Source organism: Lepisosteus oculatus, chromosome 28 (assembly GCF_040954835.1).
Source record: "Lepisosteus oculatus isolate fLepOcu1 chromosome 28, fLepOcu1.hap2, whole genome shotgun sequence".
Taxonomy (NCBI): Eukaryota; Metazoa; Chordata; class Actinopteri; order Semionotiformes; family Lepisosteidae; genus Lepisosteus; species Lepisosteus oculatus.
In genome coordinates this window covers 6,335,900-6,353,213 of record NC_090723.1, presented here as the reverse complement: position 1 = coordinate 6,353,213, position 17,314 = coordinate 6,335,900, and the positions used below count along the sequence as shown (strand labels likewise).

At 47.6% G+C, this 17,314-nt stretch overlaps 1 protein-coding gene across 5 annotated transcripts; it reads left to right on the top strand.

Moving 5' to 3' along the window:
• The first annotated feature begins 1,655 nt into the window (after positions 1-1,655).
• Positions 1,656-11,732, top strand: lrrc3ca (leucine rich repeat containing 3Ca). Of its 5 annotated transcripts, none has more exons than XM_069185697.1 (5): positions 1,656-2,165; positions 3,690-3,824; positions 4,124-4,288; positions 4,404-4,492; positions 9,570-11,732. In XM_069185697.1, exon 5 carries the CDS (start codon positions 9,650-9,652, stop codon positions 10,436-10,438), a length of 789 nt encoding a protein of 262 aa, XP_069041798.1. In that variant the 5' UTR covers positions 1,656-2,165; positions 3,690-3,824; positions 4,124-4,288; positions 4,404-4,492; positions 9,570-9,649; the 3' UTR covers positions 10,439-11,732. The 5 variants fall into 5 exon arrangements, with proteins under 5 accessions (XP_069041798.1, XP_069041801.1, XP_069041800.1 ...); XM_069185701.1 differs by lacking the exon at positions 1,656-2,165 and adding an exon at positions 5,288-5,812 and having other exon boundaries at positions 3,467-3,824; XM_069185700.1 differs by lacking the exon at positions 3,690-3,824.
• Positions 11,733-17,314: the final 5,582 nt, after the last annotated feature.

Sequence of the window (17,314 nt, the reverse complement as noted above, 5' to 3'; positions counted from 1 at the left end):
AGTCGTACTCTGAAACCCTGATCAGGCTCCAGAAATAAATGCATCATGACATCATGCACATAGTACCAGCCCCCGGCTGCCTTTTTGTCTGCATGTGCAGTAGCCTGAAAAATGTAAAGATGGGAACAGAGGGAGGGAGGGGGCAGGGCAGTAGAAAGTCCATCTTTGTATTCTTGGCACTGAAAATTCTGCCCCCTCCCCACATACATTTTCAACCCATACATGGGCCCAGTCAGTCCTACAGTCAGCCTTGCCTCCTGCCTTGAAGTTGGATTAGTGTGCCCGTAGCCACACACTCAGTATCCACTGAGCATTGGCTGTGTCTGACGGCCAGAGCAGCCACAGCTGGGAGCCAGCGGACGAGAGGCTCCCCATTGAATGCTCTGTTGCATTAGGCACACCACAACAAAGTTCAGATGAGGGTGTTTCCTTGCCTGGGGTCAGAAACTGGGTTTGTAATGGAAGACGGAAAGAAAAAGCTCTTTGTTGAGTCGCCAAGCCGTTAGAAAAGACAAATTCCCCCTTTCTTCTTCTTCGTTATTTCACCAAGCGCTTTGACTTGAGTTCTGTGGGTCTCTATCTCCGTTCATGACGGAGAGGAAGGAGAATCTTTTGTAAATGACCTACTGAGAAATTCATGATAAATTACAGCACAGAAGAGCATCTGTAGTTAGTATTACTGCCTCAAGAACTGGGGCCCTCGGTTCAATTCCTGGAGTGCTGTCTGCATGCGGTTTGCATGTTCTTCCTGTGATTACGTGGGTTTTCCCCAGTCCAAAGACATGCTGGTAGGTTCAATGGCTTTTATAAACCTGGTGTTTGCTTTAATTAGAGCAATGCAAGATGTCCCCCTGTTGTTAAAACCCTTGCTGCTCTAAAGGGACTCATAATACTGGCAGGACTGGAGTCCTTGAGTTGTCACTGACTTTGAAAGCACCATTTATTGGAATAATAAAAGAAGTTGCTTTCGCAGTGATTCATCATGGACACATTCAGGCCATCTTTCAACTCACTGGTGTCAGTCTGGAGTCTGATGCCTAACAGAATGAAATCCCTCAGCATACTTGACTGCCTAATGGAAGTCTAATCATATTTCCTGTAATTTCATCTGCATATTGATTACTCTTCCTTCCGTCTAATCTACATTCCAGACCCTGGATTCTCTCACATTTTCTCCATTTGACAGGACACCTTTAAAACGCTCATGAACCACCTTATTGTTTTCACACATCCTGCTGCCTTGTCCTTTTCTATCCATTTTTTTGCATCGGCTTATCAAAACAGTATATGGATCAAACTGGAATGATTGTTTTAGGCTTTCAGCCTGACTCCTCATGCAGGCTACGAGTTTGTTTCTTTTGGTTGGGGGTTAGAAAAAAAAGGGAAGGATGTTAAAGTAAATTTCAGGGTTCATATGAATAACTCCTGGTATCTTGAGTGGGGTGGATTTTATGTGAAATCGAGCACAGTTCCACGTCGACATTGTAGACTGTTGCGTGATCAGAGTGTAAGGGGATCCCTTTTCATGCGTTTAGTAAACCGATAACTTCCGAGATCGTCCATTCGGGGAGCCAGGGTTCAAAAGCGATTCTTTTTCCAACAGGCACACCATCCCACACTGGGAGGCTGCTGTAACCCTCGTTGTCATGGTTGCAGGTGCCTGTGATGGAAAACTCGGATGTTACCAGAGCGATCGGAATTCAAGATCAAACCCCTTTGTGTTTCTGACGTGCTTCACTCCCAGCGGATCTTATCTGGGGATCTCCCTGCTCCAATGTATATATACACATGGAAAAAGAGGAAAGCCATTTTCACGGAGCAAACGGATGAACGGAATTCGTGCCTCCTTCCAGGGACTGTAGAGGGGGGCTCAGGTGAATGGGAGCTGGCATGCTGGCTGACTGCACCCAGGGGGACCTCCATTGCACCCAGTCCCCTCTGCTGATGCTAAGCCCGGCTCCGTTCCTGTGGCTGCTGCTCCTGCTGCTGTGTTATCAGGGCCCCGGAGCAGGGGGAGCGATTCCAGCGGGAGCGCGGACGCTTACTTATCTCCAGGCAGCAGGCAGCCGGAGCACGGCGGGATCACGCCTACCGAAAGGCCCGATCCCAAAGAAACAAATGCAGCTTTCAGATCAAAACCCGATTAGCAGCGCCGGCTCGCTCAGGTAATTATATTTCAGCTCTGGACTGGCAGTCTGTGTGCAGGGAGGTGGGGGGTGAGGCATAGAAGGAAACATCTTGAAGTAAAATTGCTGAGGACCTCATTTATTGTGCTCAGTGGGCCAAAATAGGAAATAAACATATCGAAAAGGTTCAGATCAAACAGACGCTGCTTTTTCCTTTCTACCCCAGCTGTATTAGAAATGGCTCTGGCACCGTTTCAGACAGGGCTGGCGTAATGTGTGCTTTCCGGCTGTCTGGCTCAGTCTCTGCAAGCTTGACTCTTCTGGCACCACAGGGCCAGTTGACTCTCTGACGGCCCCTGTACATGGGCTACACGCGTCCAGGAGATTCCTGCAGGTCTTGCATTCTGTAGATGATGACCTACAAAAATATCAAAGATGGCTTCCATACCGTGGCTTAAAGCTGGTCCACTGTTGGCTCAGGATGAAGGTGCCATTTGTGCCCGGAGCTTAAGCTCCTTTGAACCTACAGAAAAAACAGCCATGTTCTAATTTGTGGCTCAGTATTGTTCGAATGTTGGACGAAAGGTCAAGCAAGGCAGGTCTTGGATACTGACAACAGTGGTCACATGAACAAAAGGACATAGAGCTGCCGTTGTTGGTCTGTATTGAAGGTGGAGTGACTCCAATTAGTTCAATTAACTCAATTTAAACAATTAAGCGCAGAGGTTTGTAATATAACCAGGGTATGCAGTGGCCTTCCTTTGATACATGTTCACAGAGTTCATTTACAGATTTACAAATTGTGCCAGTTATGAACCTAAGTTGTTTCAAAGTCTTTTTTTTGGGGAGAAATTCAGGATGTGGATGCAGGATGGTTTATTGTTCTGGGCCTGTACTGGACTTCTATATTACTTGGGACAGTGCTGTACTGGGCCTGTATGGTACCAGTATAGAACAGAGCTTCTATGGTACCTGGGACTGTGACAGTTTTGTCACCCAGATTAACTTCAGTCTCACATTTTTCAGCTGTTCAGCTCCTGCGCTGTAGAATTTACTCTCTTAACAGGAAACAGGTTAAACCTCTCCGATGTGAAATGTGTCTCAGTTCATTTGTAGGCATGTTTCAGCGCTTGACTGAGGAGAGAAATTGCCCATCTTAGTTGATACAACACACCGCAATCCTGCCAGAGCAGGAAAGATATGATACAATAACAACGTGACTTGTTGCTGCCAGGAAAGGACAGAGCATTGAATATGTGACAACCAGCAGGATATTTATAAATAGCTACAAGGTAAATATACCATTAATCTTTAATACCCAAAGGGTATTGTTTATAACGCAGCTGTTATCGGTCTCCGTCTGCGTTTGCCGGTGAAAAGCAGTGGGGCCAGGCGTGGAAAACAGCACATTAACGGGATACCCCCCGGCCCCTCCCCGCCTCTTAGTGTATGTAGCGTTGCGAGTTGTTTGTTATAATTGGCAGAGTGGCTTACTGCGCTGTAACTATCAATACCACTCTCCTCTCCTGCCGGTGCCGGATTGCTTCCTGTCGTGTTGCCTAGTTTGATGGTTGCATAGAAACCGGGGACGGGCAGCACGCAGACAGCGGGAGCGCGCTCACGGCTCTGCGAGGAGGCGACTGATCGCAAAGGTCTCCACTTGGCGAGCTCGGCGGCAGGGATGCGCCGTCCACAGAGGTAGGGGGATATTAGTCCTGCTGCCGGCGAGGAACGTCGCGAAACCCGGGCTTCTGCTTCCTATCCCCGCTTGCGCCTGCCTTCGGGCTGAAAGAGGCCGGACCGATACCGCTGCCGTTAGCAAGCCCATCAAGTTGACCGCTGCGCCAACCAGACGGCGGATTAGGAAAATACCACCATACAAAACCAAGGACTGTAAAGACGTTGCATGGAGTAGCCTTTTAAAAAAAACACGATTTAAGGACGAGCGAATCAGCCTCTTAAAAACCGGCAATGAATGTTATTGTGTGTTGTTTCAGTGGCTGTTTTTAAGAAGAATCGTGGAAGTCAGATGTATTGATCCGAGACCCTTTTCGATGGTTCCACTGTCCGAACCGACTATTTCACGGTAAAATACCTCCAGAGGTCCAGTCTAACCCGCACCACCACGATCTGGCCCGGCGGATCCCAGGTCGCGGATCCCGGTGAGTTCCCCTGCGTCCTTCCAGTTATAAGGCAAACTTTCTAACAGCACGTCCGATTGTTTTCAACCTTTTTACAAGAAACCGGAGGGCTGAGGTTTATGCGTTTTAATTGCAGGTCTGTGGAGGAAGATAGCCCGTGAATGCCTGTTGCCTAAAGGGGAATTCTGACGGGAAAAGGCGACACATTCTCTCCACGATAAACGGGTAAGGTTGTGTTGATTTCATCTCGATCGGGGGTAAAATAACAGTCATAGTAAATTACTTAACACGGAAAATGAGAAAGCGCGTTACTATTGTTGGCGCACTGCTAATGTTGTACGGGAAGTACGGAAAATACTGTATAAACAGCCTTAAATCATCAGTGGCCTATATGATTTCAGGAATTACTCAAATAATCATTTCTAGTGAGGAGGGGGATCGGCTTATTGAAAAAAAAAATAGATCAGTACTGTACATTACAAAGATCCTGAAGTAAGTGTAAATGGGTGATCGCTCCGGCCCTAGGTTATAGAAGTTACTGCTCATGTTAACGAAAATCATTAATCATTAACGAGCGGTGTTCATTTCTTCTTTAATCTCCACCTTTTGAAAACGCTCATGCTGTGCTCTTCACATCTGACCGGGGGCACAGAGTATATTCTAACCCTGACGTTCGCTGTTGGACAGAAAAGGGCTGTTGCGGACCCAGAGTATAGTCTAAAACACAGTTTTATTTTCGTCGTAGCCGATGCCGCCGCGGTCCCGATAGGGGGCACTGGGCCGAGGAGCGATTAATCTGCGACTATCTGTTCAAAATACCGGCCTCTCTATTAATAGGACGTGACAGGAGAAAGTACTTTACGAGCTGCTCTAGACGCGTAGCCGGAACTTTGATGTCGAGATTAATATAACGCAGCAGGCAAGTTGTCGCTAAGGGGTGTTAAACACAGCGCGGGGGGGTCGGGGGGATTGATTTTGGGAGTAAAAGGTTGGTGACGGGGCGTCGTCTTTTATCTTTAGGGGCTCTGACGGTCTTTTCCGTCCACTGTAACTTCCCTCGCGTATTGCAGAGCCGAGCAGTTCCGGAGGGAAAAATCCGTGAGTGGAGAGTTTTTGAGCATCCATGTGATAAATATATATACTGTATACTGTAGTATATGAGAGGAGAAGGGCTGGCGCTGTGCTGTATGGCTGTAATGCACGCATTACATCTCGCCGCCTAGTCTCTGTATCGCCGGTCCGCGGTCAAACAGCAGTGATGGAGACCCCACTTCGGGTACAAAGTCGAGAGGGAAACAGAAACAGTCTGTCGGGGTTCCAGGGCTGTCCGGTAGCTTTCCATCTGAAACTGGCCGCGGACTCGGATTCAATATTGTTCTCAGGTAAATCTGGGGTTTAGGAACAGCAACTCAACTCCAAAAATGGACGCTGCAAAGATCACGCAAAAGTGAGCGCGTTTTGCCCCTCGTTTCCGGCGAGTATAGAAACGCGCTGGTTTTCACTCCAACTCCACCTGCTTATTCAACTGAAGCCTTCTTAGAACCAGTAAGTTGCCTGACCGGAACATTTTGTTTCTGTCCTGCTCGAATGTTTGGATTTGGATGTTGGTCATGAAATGCAGTAGTTAAAAGGAAAACAGCTGACATTGATTCTCGTAAGAAGCCACTTAAGGGTATGGATGTGTAACTGAGGGCTTGGCCGGGGAAAAAAGTAAACGAGCGGGTGTGTGTGTGGGGGGGTCTCCAGGGCGAGGACTGGGAATATCTGGGCTAGATCCTAGGATGTGGAAGGAAGGGTGTTCTTTCTGCACGGACGGATGACCGAGGCCGACCGACCCATTCCTGCCGCCTAGCAGCGCCGCGCGGTCCGCCGTCCGTCTGCTGGAGCCCAGCCGGGCCGCCGCGGTCCCGGGCCCGCCGGACGAGCGCCGAGCCCGTCGGTCTTGTTCGCCCGTTTGGGAAAGGTTCGTTTCTTAGAAAAGAAAGGGGCACGTTCAGCCGTCCTACAGAAACTCGCGGTAGACAATTGGGAAAATGTACTCCCAAAACGGCCTTAAACCCCTATTTCTATACGCAATTGTAGTTCTATTGACGCTTATAGCATCCCTTTTTTCACATTCACAAACATAAGCACAACGAATTGGGCGTACAGAAAATCAGATTAATACTAAGTTACTTTTTTATACAATTTCTCCTTGTCTATTGTATCTTTGTTACTATCACGTTTTAAGTTGACAAAGCTTGTATGCATGAATAGTCTACTGTGTGGAGATCGAGCGACTGGTGCATGTTTTTTTTAAAAAAAACCTTTTCTATTCCTAATGTATTAGTTACATCAGTATTTCCCCCATATACACAAAACAGGTTGTTAACGCATAGCGCTACAGGTAAAAAAGTCAGGTACTGTAAAGTACCTCTGTGCGCCCTGTGTTAGTTTCAGTGACACTGATGAATCGTTATTATGTGTGTGCAACACATTCCTATTGAACCTAACAGCTCTCCGGTTTGGAACTGCTAAGTGTTAATGACTTTGACTATACCAATACGATTGCCCTCAATATTGTTAAGGGTAGGCGATGTACTTAACTGCGCTGGGCCAACATCGGAGATGCAATCGTTTATATATCTGGCGGTTTTCGTCTGCAGTGCATCAGAACACGCTGTTGGGCCTATACTGAATAAATACGTATATGGATTGCTAATATGTAGTCCTATTTTATTTACACAATCAACGGGCCCTAATTGACTTTTAAAGGTATGCATTGGATCGTGGTTTGACAGGAAGGCGGTGCAATTCTATACGGGAAGCGGGTAATTGACTGCGAAACGCGATTGCGAGACAGCCGTAGAAGCAGATGTCGGGGAGCCAAGAGCTGCTGGAAGACATCTGTATAAATAGATCAGGCGAAGAAACGTCGGCGGTGTTCGCGGTTTCGCAAAACGGGGGGAAAAAAGTTAGCAAGTCTTGTTTTTTCGGTTTACTGAGAACCCACGCGAACAAGAGCCTTTCCTGGCACTTTAAAATTTTCCTTTTTTAATTAAGACCGAACGTAATGGTTATGTAAAAGGTGACATAAAAAGTTAAAGTTAGTAAAGGTTTAGTGGCCTATGTCGGCTTCTGGACAGCGCTGGGGAGCCATCGCTGTAGGTGTCAGCTGATGCAGGAGATCAAAAGGATATTCTATCTAATGTAAGCGGGTAATTTCCCAGGTGTATACTGTATACTGCGGCGTACTTTCTCTTTCAGGTGGGCAGGTGCGATATAGCCATACACCAGAGCGTTTCGGTAGCGCAACATGTGTCCCCCGCCGGCCCCCCCTCAAGATCAGGTGCCGTTACAACGGAGAAGAATTAAAGACGAAGGCAGAATACTCTTCCCTCGGAGTGTAGTTATATTGTCGGCCTTTTCCTACACGGCACAATACCAGCTACACACACACACACACAATCGATGACCTGAACTCCTCAGCTCGCTTAAACGCTCCTTCTCTCGGCAGCCTGACTCTTCTCGCTCCTGTGTCGTCACAACGACCTTTCACCCTCTCACCTCTGAAACTCGCCATTCGTTTTAGAGCTCACAAAACTCTTCACATTTCCCGAATTGTGTCTTACACTAACAGGCATCGACACGAGAATGCACAAAGTATCAGCGAGAGGGCAAGAACACGGACCCCTGAAGTTTGGTTGTGCGCAAATTCCGCCTTAAATATGGCTGCTGTTTCCCAGCCCAAACAGGGCGGTGGCGTTACTTGAGCATGCCAAGCTCTGAAGAGCATGGACATCGTTTTATAGTTTTTAGATTTCAGAACATTGCAAGAACTGTACAGCGTTTTGAGCCAGTGAGTCACTTTTCACGGTCTCAAGAAGAAGAAAGTAACCACACTCTTTTCCCGTGTCCTGAGTGGATATACGTGTCCCTGTTGTCATGAAAGACGATTCATACCAATTTCGTTACAATATCGAAACTTAATGAAAACCGTTATTGTTACTGTATGCTAATGTGCTTATAAAGATGCGCATTTATGTTTTTAAAATATCGTTTCTCTTGCCCGTTGTTGGTACTGCATTAATGATAGCTGTTTTTTTTATAAGTGAGGTGTTTAGAATTTCGTATCTCCAGGAATTCCTGTTCGATAGTTCAAGTGAGTTCTGGTTAATGACGCGGTCTAGATTACGGGGCTCATCCTAGACTTTGAGCCCCTTGAGAGCCTTCGGATATATTCTGAAGACACTTTTTACAAATGGTATTTCTTGGCATCTGATGAGACTTTGAATTACAGCGTGGCCTGTTTGATGGGTTCCTCTCGGGGGATGGTCAGTAATGCGATACTAAAAGGTACTTGGAGATTGATTTCATTTTTAATCTTGGTAAGTGGATTTCCAAGTGGTCAGCAGTCATTTTTCAAGAGCGTTAGGGCAAGATGGTCATGTGTTATCATACCAAAGATGCATAATTAGATGAGAGGGTTGTATAACGGTGCTCCATTTGGGATAGGAGAGGGATAACCCTCCATCTTAATAAAAAAAACAAAGAAACTCAGAGTTAAGGACCTTTGCATTGTGCCTCATTGGCCCAGGATATTCTACCAATTAGCAGCCTTAATAGCCGTTAATATTAAGAGCATTATCTGCATTGATATGCTTATTAACATGCTCCCGCAAGACTTTGAAGCGAGACAGGCAGCATCTTATCTGCAGAATGATACAGGAACACTCCAGCGCACAGACTCTAACACACAAGAAACAGCTGGCCTCAGTCCCACAAGAGGCATGTTCTGCTTGTCTGGGTGAAAGATGACTGCTGCTTCTTGTGCAGCTGTGTAGCTGTCCAAGGTCCTGACAGCCTTGTCTGGAACCCCCTTGTATCTGAATTAGCCAGCCAGCACGACAGGGGAAGAAGCACTGTCTGATTCCGCTGAACAGGGCCTGGGACTGCTCTAAGCATTTTGCACGTGTGCTGTGCCCCTGCATCCATTCCCTGTGAGGGTGTGAGCACTTCTCTTTGCACAGTGCCCGTGTAAACCTAGGAATATGGTTCTTTGTGTTACCAGCCTGGATACTACAAGACAAACTGTCACACCCTCCTTGTAGGGATTGTGCTATCTTTTACCCATCTGCCCATTGCCTAGATCAACATCACAATTTCAAAAACAAATCAGATGCATTTGAATTCTTTGCACTTCTGCAATTAGTCAAAGCAGAGTGTGATGCAAATGGAGTAGATGGCTGCGGATTTTTTTACGGGTGTGATGGAGTATGTCTGCCACTTGGCTCTTTTATTGTTCCCTGCCTCTCCTCTTCAGGGCTGACTGGATGTGAGATGTGAGCAGCTCTCTGATGGTAACAGGGGACTTTCCTTCCAGGAGTATGCCTGTATCCCACGATGCCGCTGCTGGTGGACTGGCTGCTGCGCTACTCTGTGGTGATGTGTCTGTTGCTGCACAGCCTGGTGCTGCTGACGTTCTGCTTCCACCACGCGGCCACCAGCTGCGCCAGGGGCTGCTACTGCTCCGAGCGGCCGGGGGGCGCGAAGACGGTGCGCTGCAGCAGCCTGGGGCTCACCGAGATCCCCCGGGACATCCCTAACGACACCCAGCAGCTCTACCTGGACTACAACCACATCACCACCGTGCCCGCCCACGCCTTCCGCGAGCTGCCCCTGCTCGGCGAGCTGGACCTGTCCCACAACGAGCTCGCCAAACTGGAGCCGGGGGCCTTCCGGGGCCTGGCTGGCTCGCTGGAGTTCCTGGACCTCTCCTCCAACAAGCTCATGACCCTCAGCTCGGAGGCCTTCGAGAGCCTCCGGGCCCGGACCAACTTCTCCAACAACCGCTGGCACTGCGACTGTACCCTGTGGACCCAGCTGCACAAACTGAAGCTCCAGCCACTGTCGTTGGCAGGAATCATCTGTCAGACTGCCCTGCCCGAGGAGTACAAGGGCAGCCCTTTCCTGCTGGTCAAGGATAAGGACTTCTGCATTGCCTTGAAGAAGACTACCGACGTGGCCATGTTGGTCACCATGTTTGCCTGGTTCACCATGGTCATCTCCTACCTGGTGTACTACGTCAGGCAGAACCAGGAGGATGCACGACGCCACCTGGAGTACCTCAAGTCCTTGCCCAGCAAGCAGAGGAAGTCTGAGGAGTCTTCCACGATCAGCACGGTGGTGTAGGGGGGGCTGGGGCCGGGGTAAAACAGTTCCTAGGAGGAAGGAAACTGAGATTATTCCAGTTCTGGTGCAACGTCTACATCTCATTGCCAATCATGGGCATTCAGAGCCAACATGGCAGGAAAGAGGTTGCAGTTGCATGTCTATACTGGTATGGAAAAGAGTTGGACCAGCAGGGCTTGGACAGTGGTAGGCTATATTACCCCGTTCAAGGGCAGACAGATGAAAAGGGCAGAAATCTAAGCACTTCAGAGTCTCTGTGGCCCATTTGCTTTGTGCACTTAAAAGCAGAAGGCTGGCCTACAGTGCATTTCCTGAACTACATTACACGGCAATAAATTTACACAATGGGGAAAAAACGGCTTTGGTCAGATTCCATTAGCTGCACAAATGGTAACATTCATATCAGTTAAGCAATTTACCAAAACTGTGTAGGATGAACTAGGGAACAAAGCAACAGCAATTGACTTGCAGACGTTTGAACTTTTCTTAGTTTTTCTACTCTCAGTAGGGAAAGTGCAGATTTATTGCTCAAACGCATAAGAAGATGTAACGTTAACTAGATAACGGGGAATTTACATATGCGTAAATGGCGCCAGTGTAGATTTCACTGGGTTTTGCAATGATCTCAATGACATTTACTCCTTTGATCACAGGTTTGGAGAGGCAAAACACACAACTCGCCACAGACAAACCAGACATAATCAGCAGATGGCTACAGGACATGTATGAGAGGGGCGACATTGGTATGTCCTGTGAATACGCTTACCTTGCAGCTCAAAGATAGCCGTCGATCCATTACAGCATCTGTGACATTGAAACGCTGACCCTGCGGGAGCTCTGTTTCTCCTCCCCTTCCCCCCCGTAGATTTCAGGAGCACAAAAAGAAACAGAACAATGGAATAAATGAATAGATGGATAAAACAAAAACAAACTGGGCAATTTTGTCACCTTCCTTTCCTGACGGCTTATAAAAGCGATGCTGTTTCATTCCAGGAATGGACAGCGAGTGAACACTTACTTGCTTGGAACCTGTCCCACTCATTCCACCTGAAAAGCCTTTGAGCTGTGATACTGTCACGTCCTGGCCAGTGCTTAATCTTTAAGCTGCTTACGTTGTACTCCTTAGGTTTGGGTTATGAGGCCTCTGTTGTACCTGGTCAGGGAACGGACCTCTGTCCTCTGTTCAATCGGCCACACGAAGAACTGAGCTTCAGGCCACAGCCTTGAAGACTGGAAGTTTCTGTACTGCTGGATCCATGTGTGGTAATCTGAATAAACATACTGTTACCACCCACTTCTGTGAAAAGAAACAACTTTATGCGTATCTTTACATGTGTTTTCTTTTGCAAAGTGCATGGAGACAGTTGTTCTCTGGGTCAAGCTACTACTGGGGGGTGCCCAGCTCACGGTTCCCCCAGAAAGTCAACACCAGCTGTGCTGCAGATTCATCAGACCTGCGTAATACCAGACAGAAATACTGTTGTATACCTTGACAGCTGTGTGTTACAGGAAGCACCCAGTCAGTATCTCTATACCTCAGCTGTAATACAGTGAGTCTCCAACCCTGGTCCTAGAGAGTCCCAGTCCAGTTATTCTAATGGGTCACCCTAAATCACATTTTATTAAGGTTTAGGGACACTTGTTGAAGCAATTGATTGTTAAACAAGTAATATTTGAATGAAGGGAAAACCGGTTCTTGAGGGCTGAAGGATATTCTGAGTTTTGTCCCAAAGTATCTCTAAATTACTTACGTAAACATGCCACCTGTTTAATTGACCATAGTTCAATTGTTCCAGGCCTTTAGAAATTGATTATTTAAAGGCTGCCTATACGACCTCTTAGATTGGACCTTTCCAGGTGCAGAGGATGGGAAATTCCATAGAATGGGACACACCATGTGGAACCAGTTGTGTTTTTCACTGCAACGTTGATAGCTTAAATTCAGGCCACCAACAGAGGGAGCCACTGAAATAGGATCCATGCTCGGCAGTGGAAAATGCCAGTTATTTGTTCTCGGAGAGTATCCCTTTCCTAAAATCCCATACCAGTCCTTGGCCTAAGGAGGAATCCATCCTAAATATGAATGTCTTGCTGTGATCATCAGCTCCAGTGCCTTGTGCTCACCCAGCTCATAAAGTATAATCATAATAAAATCTAACTACAAGAAAAATCACCTGCTGGCAAGGGAGGTGTAAAGATGTTTCTCGGCTCTCCCTGCCAAACCCCTGCCTGACTGTTTCACTCAGGCATCAGAGCAGTAAGCCATTTGGATCACAACCGAAAGAAATGCACTGCAGGATTAGAAGAAAATGGAATGAAATGTTTTTCAATCTTTATGTCTGACAGAGACGTAACAGGGAGAGTGTCATAGCACAGGCCGAGCCAAAGTCTGCTGCCCTGCCTAACCCCGATTCTCAAAGCCATCAGCAAGTGGCAAGCGAGATGTTCTCTGCACCGCTCTGTAGGACCGTCTCTGATTTGGCGCCCCCTGCTGGGCGCGGGAGGGACATCTCCCGTCGCTGCAGTGACGATCAACGGGCAGAGCGCAGATCTGCAGGAGCGCGATTCCCAACACTACCCCGTGGACAAAATAAATACGGCTGTCCATTTTCGGTGGTTTTGCGCCGATTGCTGTTTCTCCCAATAGATTTCACGCTGCGTCGGCTTTCTCTTAAACTAGCTGTTTTTCTCAATTATATATCCGTCACCCCTCTAAAACAAAAACACCAACCCCCAGATATACTTCAAAGAAACAGGAACACGGGAGGTGGACAACAGGTCCCCCTCGGACATTTTTCTTTTAAAAAAGAAAAAAAGCATCTTAAATATACGGGCGATATCAAACGAACGAGATGTATTCATGTGATACCGTGTCGCAGGTGCTCGGCGTGAACCCAGTTCGGATTTGGGCTTCAGTTCCTGTCCGTCCCGAAACCGGTTCGCTCCCGCAAGCACACAGCAAGGCCGCAGACGTGCACAGAGCAGCAGCCTGTCAAAATAATTTGCTCCACGGCGCTCACGGAGCTGCTGCAGTAAGATTTAATAGATGTGGTGTTTCCCCCCCCCGCCAAAAGACTCTTTGATTTTCAGAAGCGATTAGTCACCACGATGCATTAATGATAATCTACGCCTGAATAAAATAACGACGGGGATAGAAATAATAGACATCGCCCGATGGTAAAAACAGGGACTTCAAATTTTCCGCCTCTTCTAGTCTAGCTGATCTAGAAGCTACTGTGCTTCAGAACAGCGCGGGCTGGCCTGTTTTTTTTTTATCGCTGCAGGCAGCAAATTAAAAACTAAAAAACGCATGAACAGGGGTTTCACTGGTAATGCAATACCGCCGGCGCTTCCTCTCGGCTGCAGTCCATTTCAAATTTCAGCCAGGGTAGTATTACAGCGGGGCACGAAACGGGCCGGCCAGCGCTGACCCCAGACACGCTGCTCTGGTGTGTGTTACCGATGCCTGATAATGGCACACAAAAGGACCAGATTGTATAACCGCTTCAATTTAGCAGAGCGCGTCTCGGTAAAAGCACACTGGATCAAGTTGCAGATTAAAATGCCTCCGGCCTCGTTACCCCGAGCGTGTGCAGATTACTGATTAGTTCACTGAGCACACAGGGGGATCCCCACAGTGTTCACTGAGCACACAGGGGGATCCCCACAGTGTTCACTGAGCACACAGGGGATCCCCACAGTGTTCACTGAGCACTCAGGGGATCCCCACAGTGTTCACTGAGCACTCAGGGGGATCCCCACAGTGTTCACTGAGCACACAGGGGGATCCCCACAGTGTTCACTGAGCACACAGGGGATCCCCACAGTGTTCACTGAGCACACAGGGGATCCCCACAGTGTTCACTGAGCACACAGGGGGATCCCCACAGTGTTCACTGAGCACACAGGGGGATCCCCACAGTGTTCACTGAGCACACAGGGGATCCCCACAGTGTTCACTGAGCACTCAGGGGGATCCCCACAGTGTTCACTGAGCACACAGGGGGATCCCCACAGTGTTCACTGAGCACACAGGGGGATCCCCACAGTGTTCACTGAGCACTCAGGGGGATCCCCACAGTGTTCACTGAGCACACAGGGGGATCCCCACAGTGTTCACTGAGCACACAGGGGGATCCCCACAGTGTTCACTGAGCACACAGGGGATCCCCACAGTGTTCACTGAGCACACAGGGGGATCCCCACAGTGTTCACTGAGCACACAGGGGGATCCCCACAGTGTTCACTGAGCACTCAGGGGGATCCCCACAGTGTTCACTGAGCACACAGGGGGATCCCCACAGTGTTCACTGAGCACACAGGGGGATCCCCACAGTGTTCACTGAGCACACAGGGGGATCCCCACAGTGTTCCTCTGCTGTACTGCTGGAGCACAGTTTGGTTGGTTGGGGGGCTTTCCATCATGCAGCCCCCCCCGCTGAAAGTTAGTGACTGACAGATTAAGCACAAAGAAGATAACAGCACAAAGATGAGGAGACCTGACTTTGTGCTTTCTTTGCATAAGCACTACGCCGGTGTTTACAAACATACTGTATGAGGCTACATGGGTGCATAGGCCATCGTACATGCCATTACCATGGTATAGTAGTAGAGGATGCTGTTGACTGCTTGGAAAAAAAAGACTGTGAAGGGGCAAGTGTGGAGACCAGCACTTCAGTGAGGGAGGTTATAGCATGCACAAGCTACAGAACCCGTGCCTTAAAGACTGGCTCCCAGTGTGCGGAAAAGGCGCCTAATTTTATATAGCCTGTCTTGGTTTCTATGTTTATTTATAATGCACAACCTGCAATTAAGGAGCCCAAGCTCAGTGCTGGAGGGACTAAGGGCTTGTGCCATAAGGGTATCGATTTCTAGCAGAGCCAGCATGGCCTGGGTGTGGCGTTCCCTCACATAATGAGCTCTGATCTGTTCTTTCATCTTCCTGCTCAGCTCCACATGCCAATAGTCCCCTCTGAAGGGAGGCAGTTTCCATGGCAACTGCATACTATTTCTTACATAACCCCCCCCTCGATCCCCCCACCACTCCCCTGGCCCTTTGAAGATCACTGTAACTCTGGTGCTCTGATTACGTAACACAATATACATATCAGTGGCTTGTACAGCAGAGAGATGAATAGCTCCATCACAGCAAGTGGGCAGCAGCAAGGTGCTCTTCCCTACACAGCATCATGACACCTTTCCACACACACGGCTCTGCAGTGGGATGACTACCACCTGATGAAGAGGAAAGCTGTGTCTCCATTACCGATCCACTGTCTGACAACACCACAGGGCTGGAAAGGTGCCCTGTTTGCACCCTGTTTTGTATAGTTCTGAAACGTGAACCTAGGGCTAACAAACGTTACAAATCAAAAACGAACTCCATCCCTCCATTTTCAGAATGCCCTGACATGGGCTATGGCAAGCCAGAGGTATAGCCCAGGACCGAGGACTCACAACAGCGCTCAGCCCGGACACCAGTGCATCACAGAGGGCAACGGAGAAAGATGAGAATTCAGAAGAGCCAATCAGAGAAAAGAGACAATTCAGAACAGCCAATCAGAGAAAGGTAACAATTTAGAACAGCCAATCAGAGAATAGTGACATTTAAAAATAGCCAGTCAACCCTAACCAACATGTTTCTGGGAGATGGAAAGAATCTGGAGCCCCTGCAGAAAACACCACCAAATGTAGGAAGAACATTATAACTATCGGGAATGACAGAGACAGATGCCTAAGGCCAGCATCAAACCCAGTACCCTGGATCTGTAAGAAATACACACTGACCTCCATACCATCATGCCTCCTGGTTTCCTATATTGTTACTATTGATTTATTTAATTTTTCCTCATAGTATTCCAACTATGCCCCTTTGTTAGTTCACTGAGATCAACCAAAATGAAGAAGGCCAGCAACCTAAATAAAAACACATCTCAAGAGGTATTTGAATAAAGTGTAAAAGGCACAAAGCCGTTCTATTGAACAGCAGAAATTAAAAGTATCATTTATTTTGAAAAGTAAGTAGGTGCACAATCATTTGTGCATTTTTCACAGACCTGAAAACACGCAACAGTAAAGTAATTCTCTGATCGGCACAGACGTCTCATGTTACATAAGGGTTCCCTCCAACTGCTTACATAAAGTGTCTTTGATCTATCCACACATGCAACCCTTTTCTCCAAAAATAAAGGCTATGCCTTAAAGTGCAGAATTCTCAATCATGTCCAGTATCAGAGATTGAAATATTCTTAGTTTTCACTATGTATGTGGCTATACAGGACTTGATAGTGGACTGTGGCTATAGAGGACTGGACTGCAAAAATATTGTCTCTAACAGGACTTCTCAGATCCAGACCCCAGTGTCCACAATCCTGCAGGTTTTCTATGTCTCCTCAAGTTATAGACAGTGTTACACCTGGGAGCAAGGTTAAAGCAAACCAATTATGGTTTAACATAATCAATTAATTGGATTCTGGTGCCCCTGGGAACCCCAATCACAACCAGTCGTAAACAAAGTACCCCTGCAGTAAACTAGATTAGCCATGAGAGCATTCAAGAACCCAAGTGTGTCACTCATTAGAGAGGTAAAGTAATGGTATCTGATCCCAGGTTCAAAAACACATCCACACACTCCACTTTATTCACACTGTGGCGATCGAAATTAATAAATTACAATTTAATTAAGAATGCTTTAACTGGTTGTTGCCTGATCATTTTTGCCTAAAAAGAAGGGGAGATAAGTGGATCCCAGGACACCACACAACATTTACAGAAGACTCGAATGATCTACAGTCTCACAAACCTTAGAAACATCTACTGTATACGAGAGCTGCAGGAGTGAGATTTGAGAGGGCACTGTATAATATCATAGAGAAC

Excerpts from the sequence above, each read along its gene's own strand:
- lrrc3ca (XM_069185700.1), top strand. The coding sequence starts at position 9,650 with ATGCCGCTGCTGGTGGACTGGCTGCTGCGCTACTCTGTGGTGATGTGT.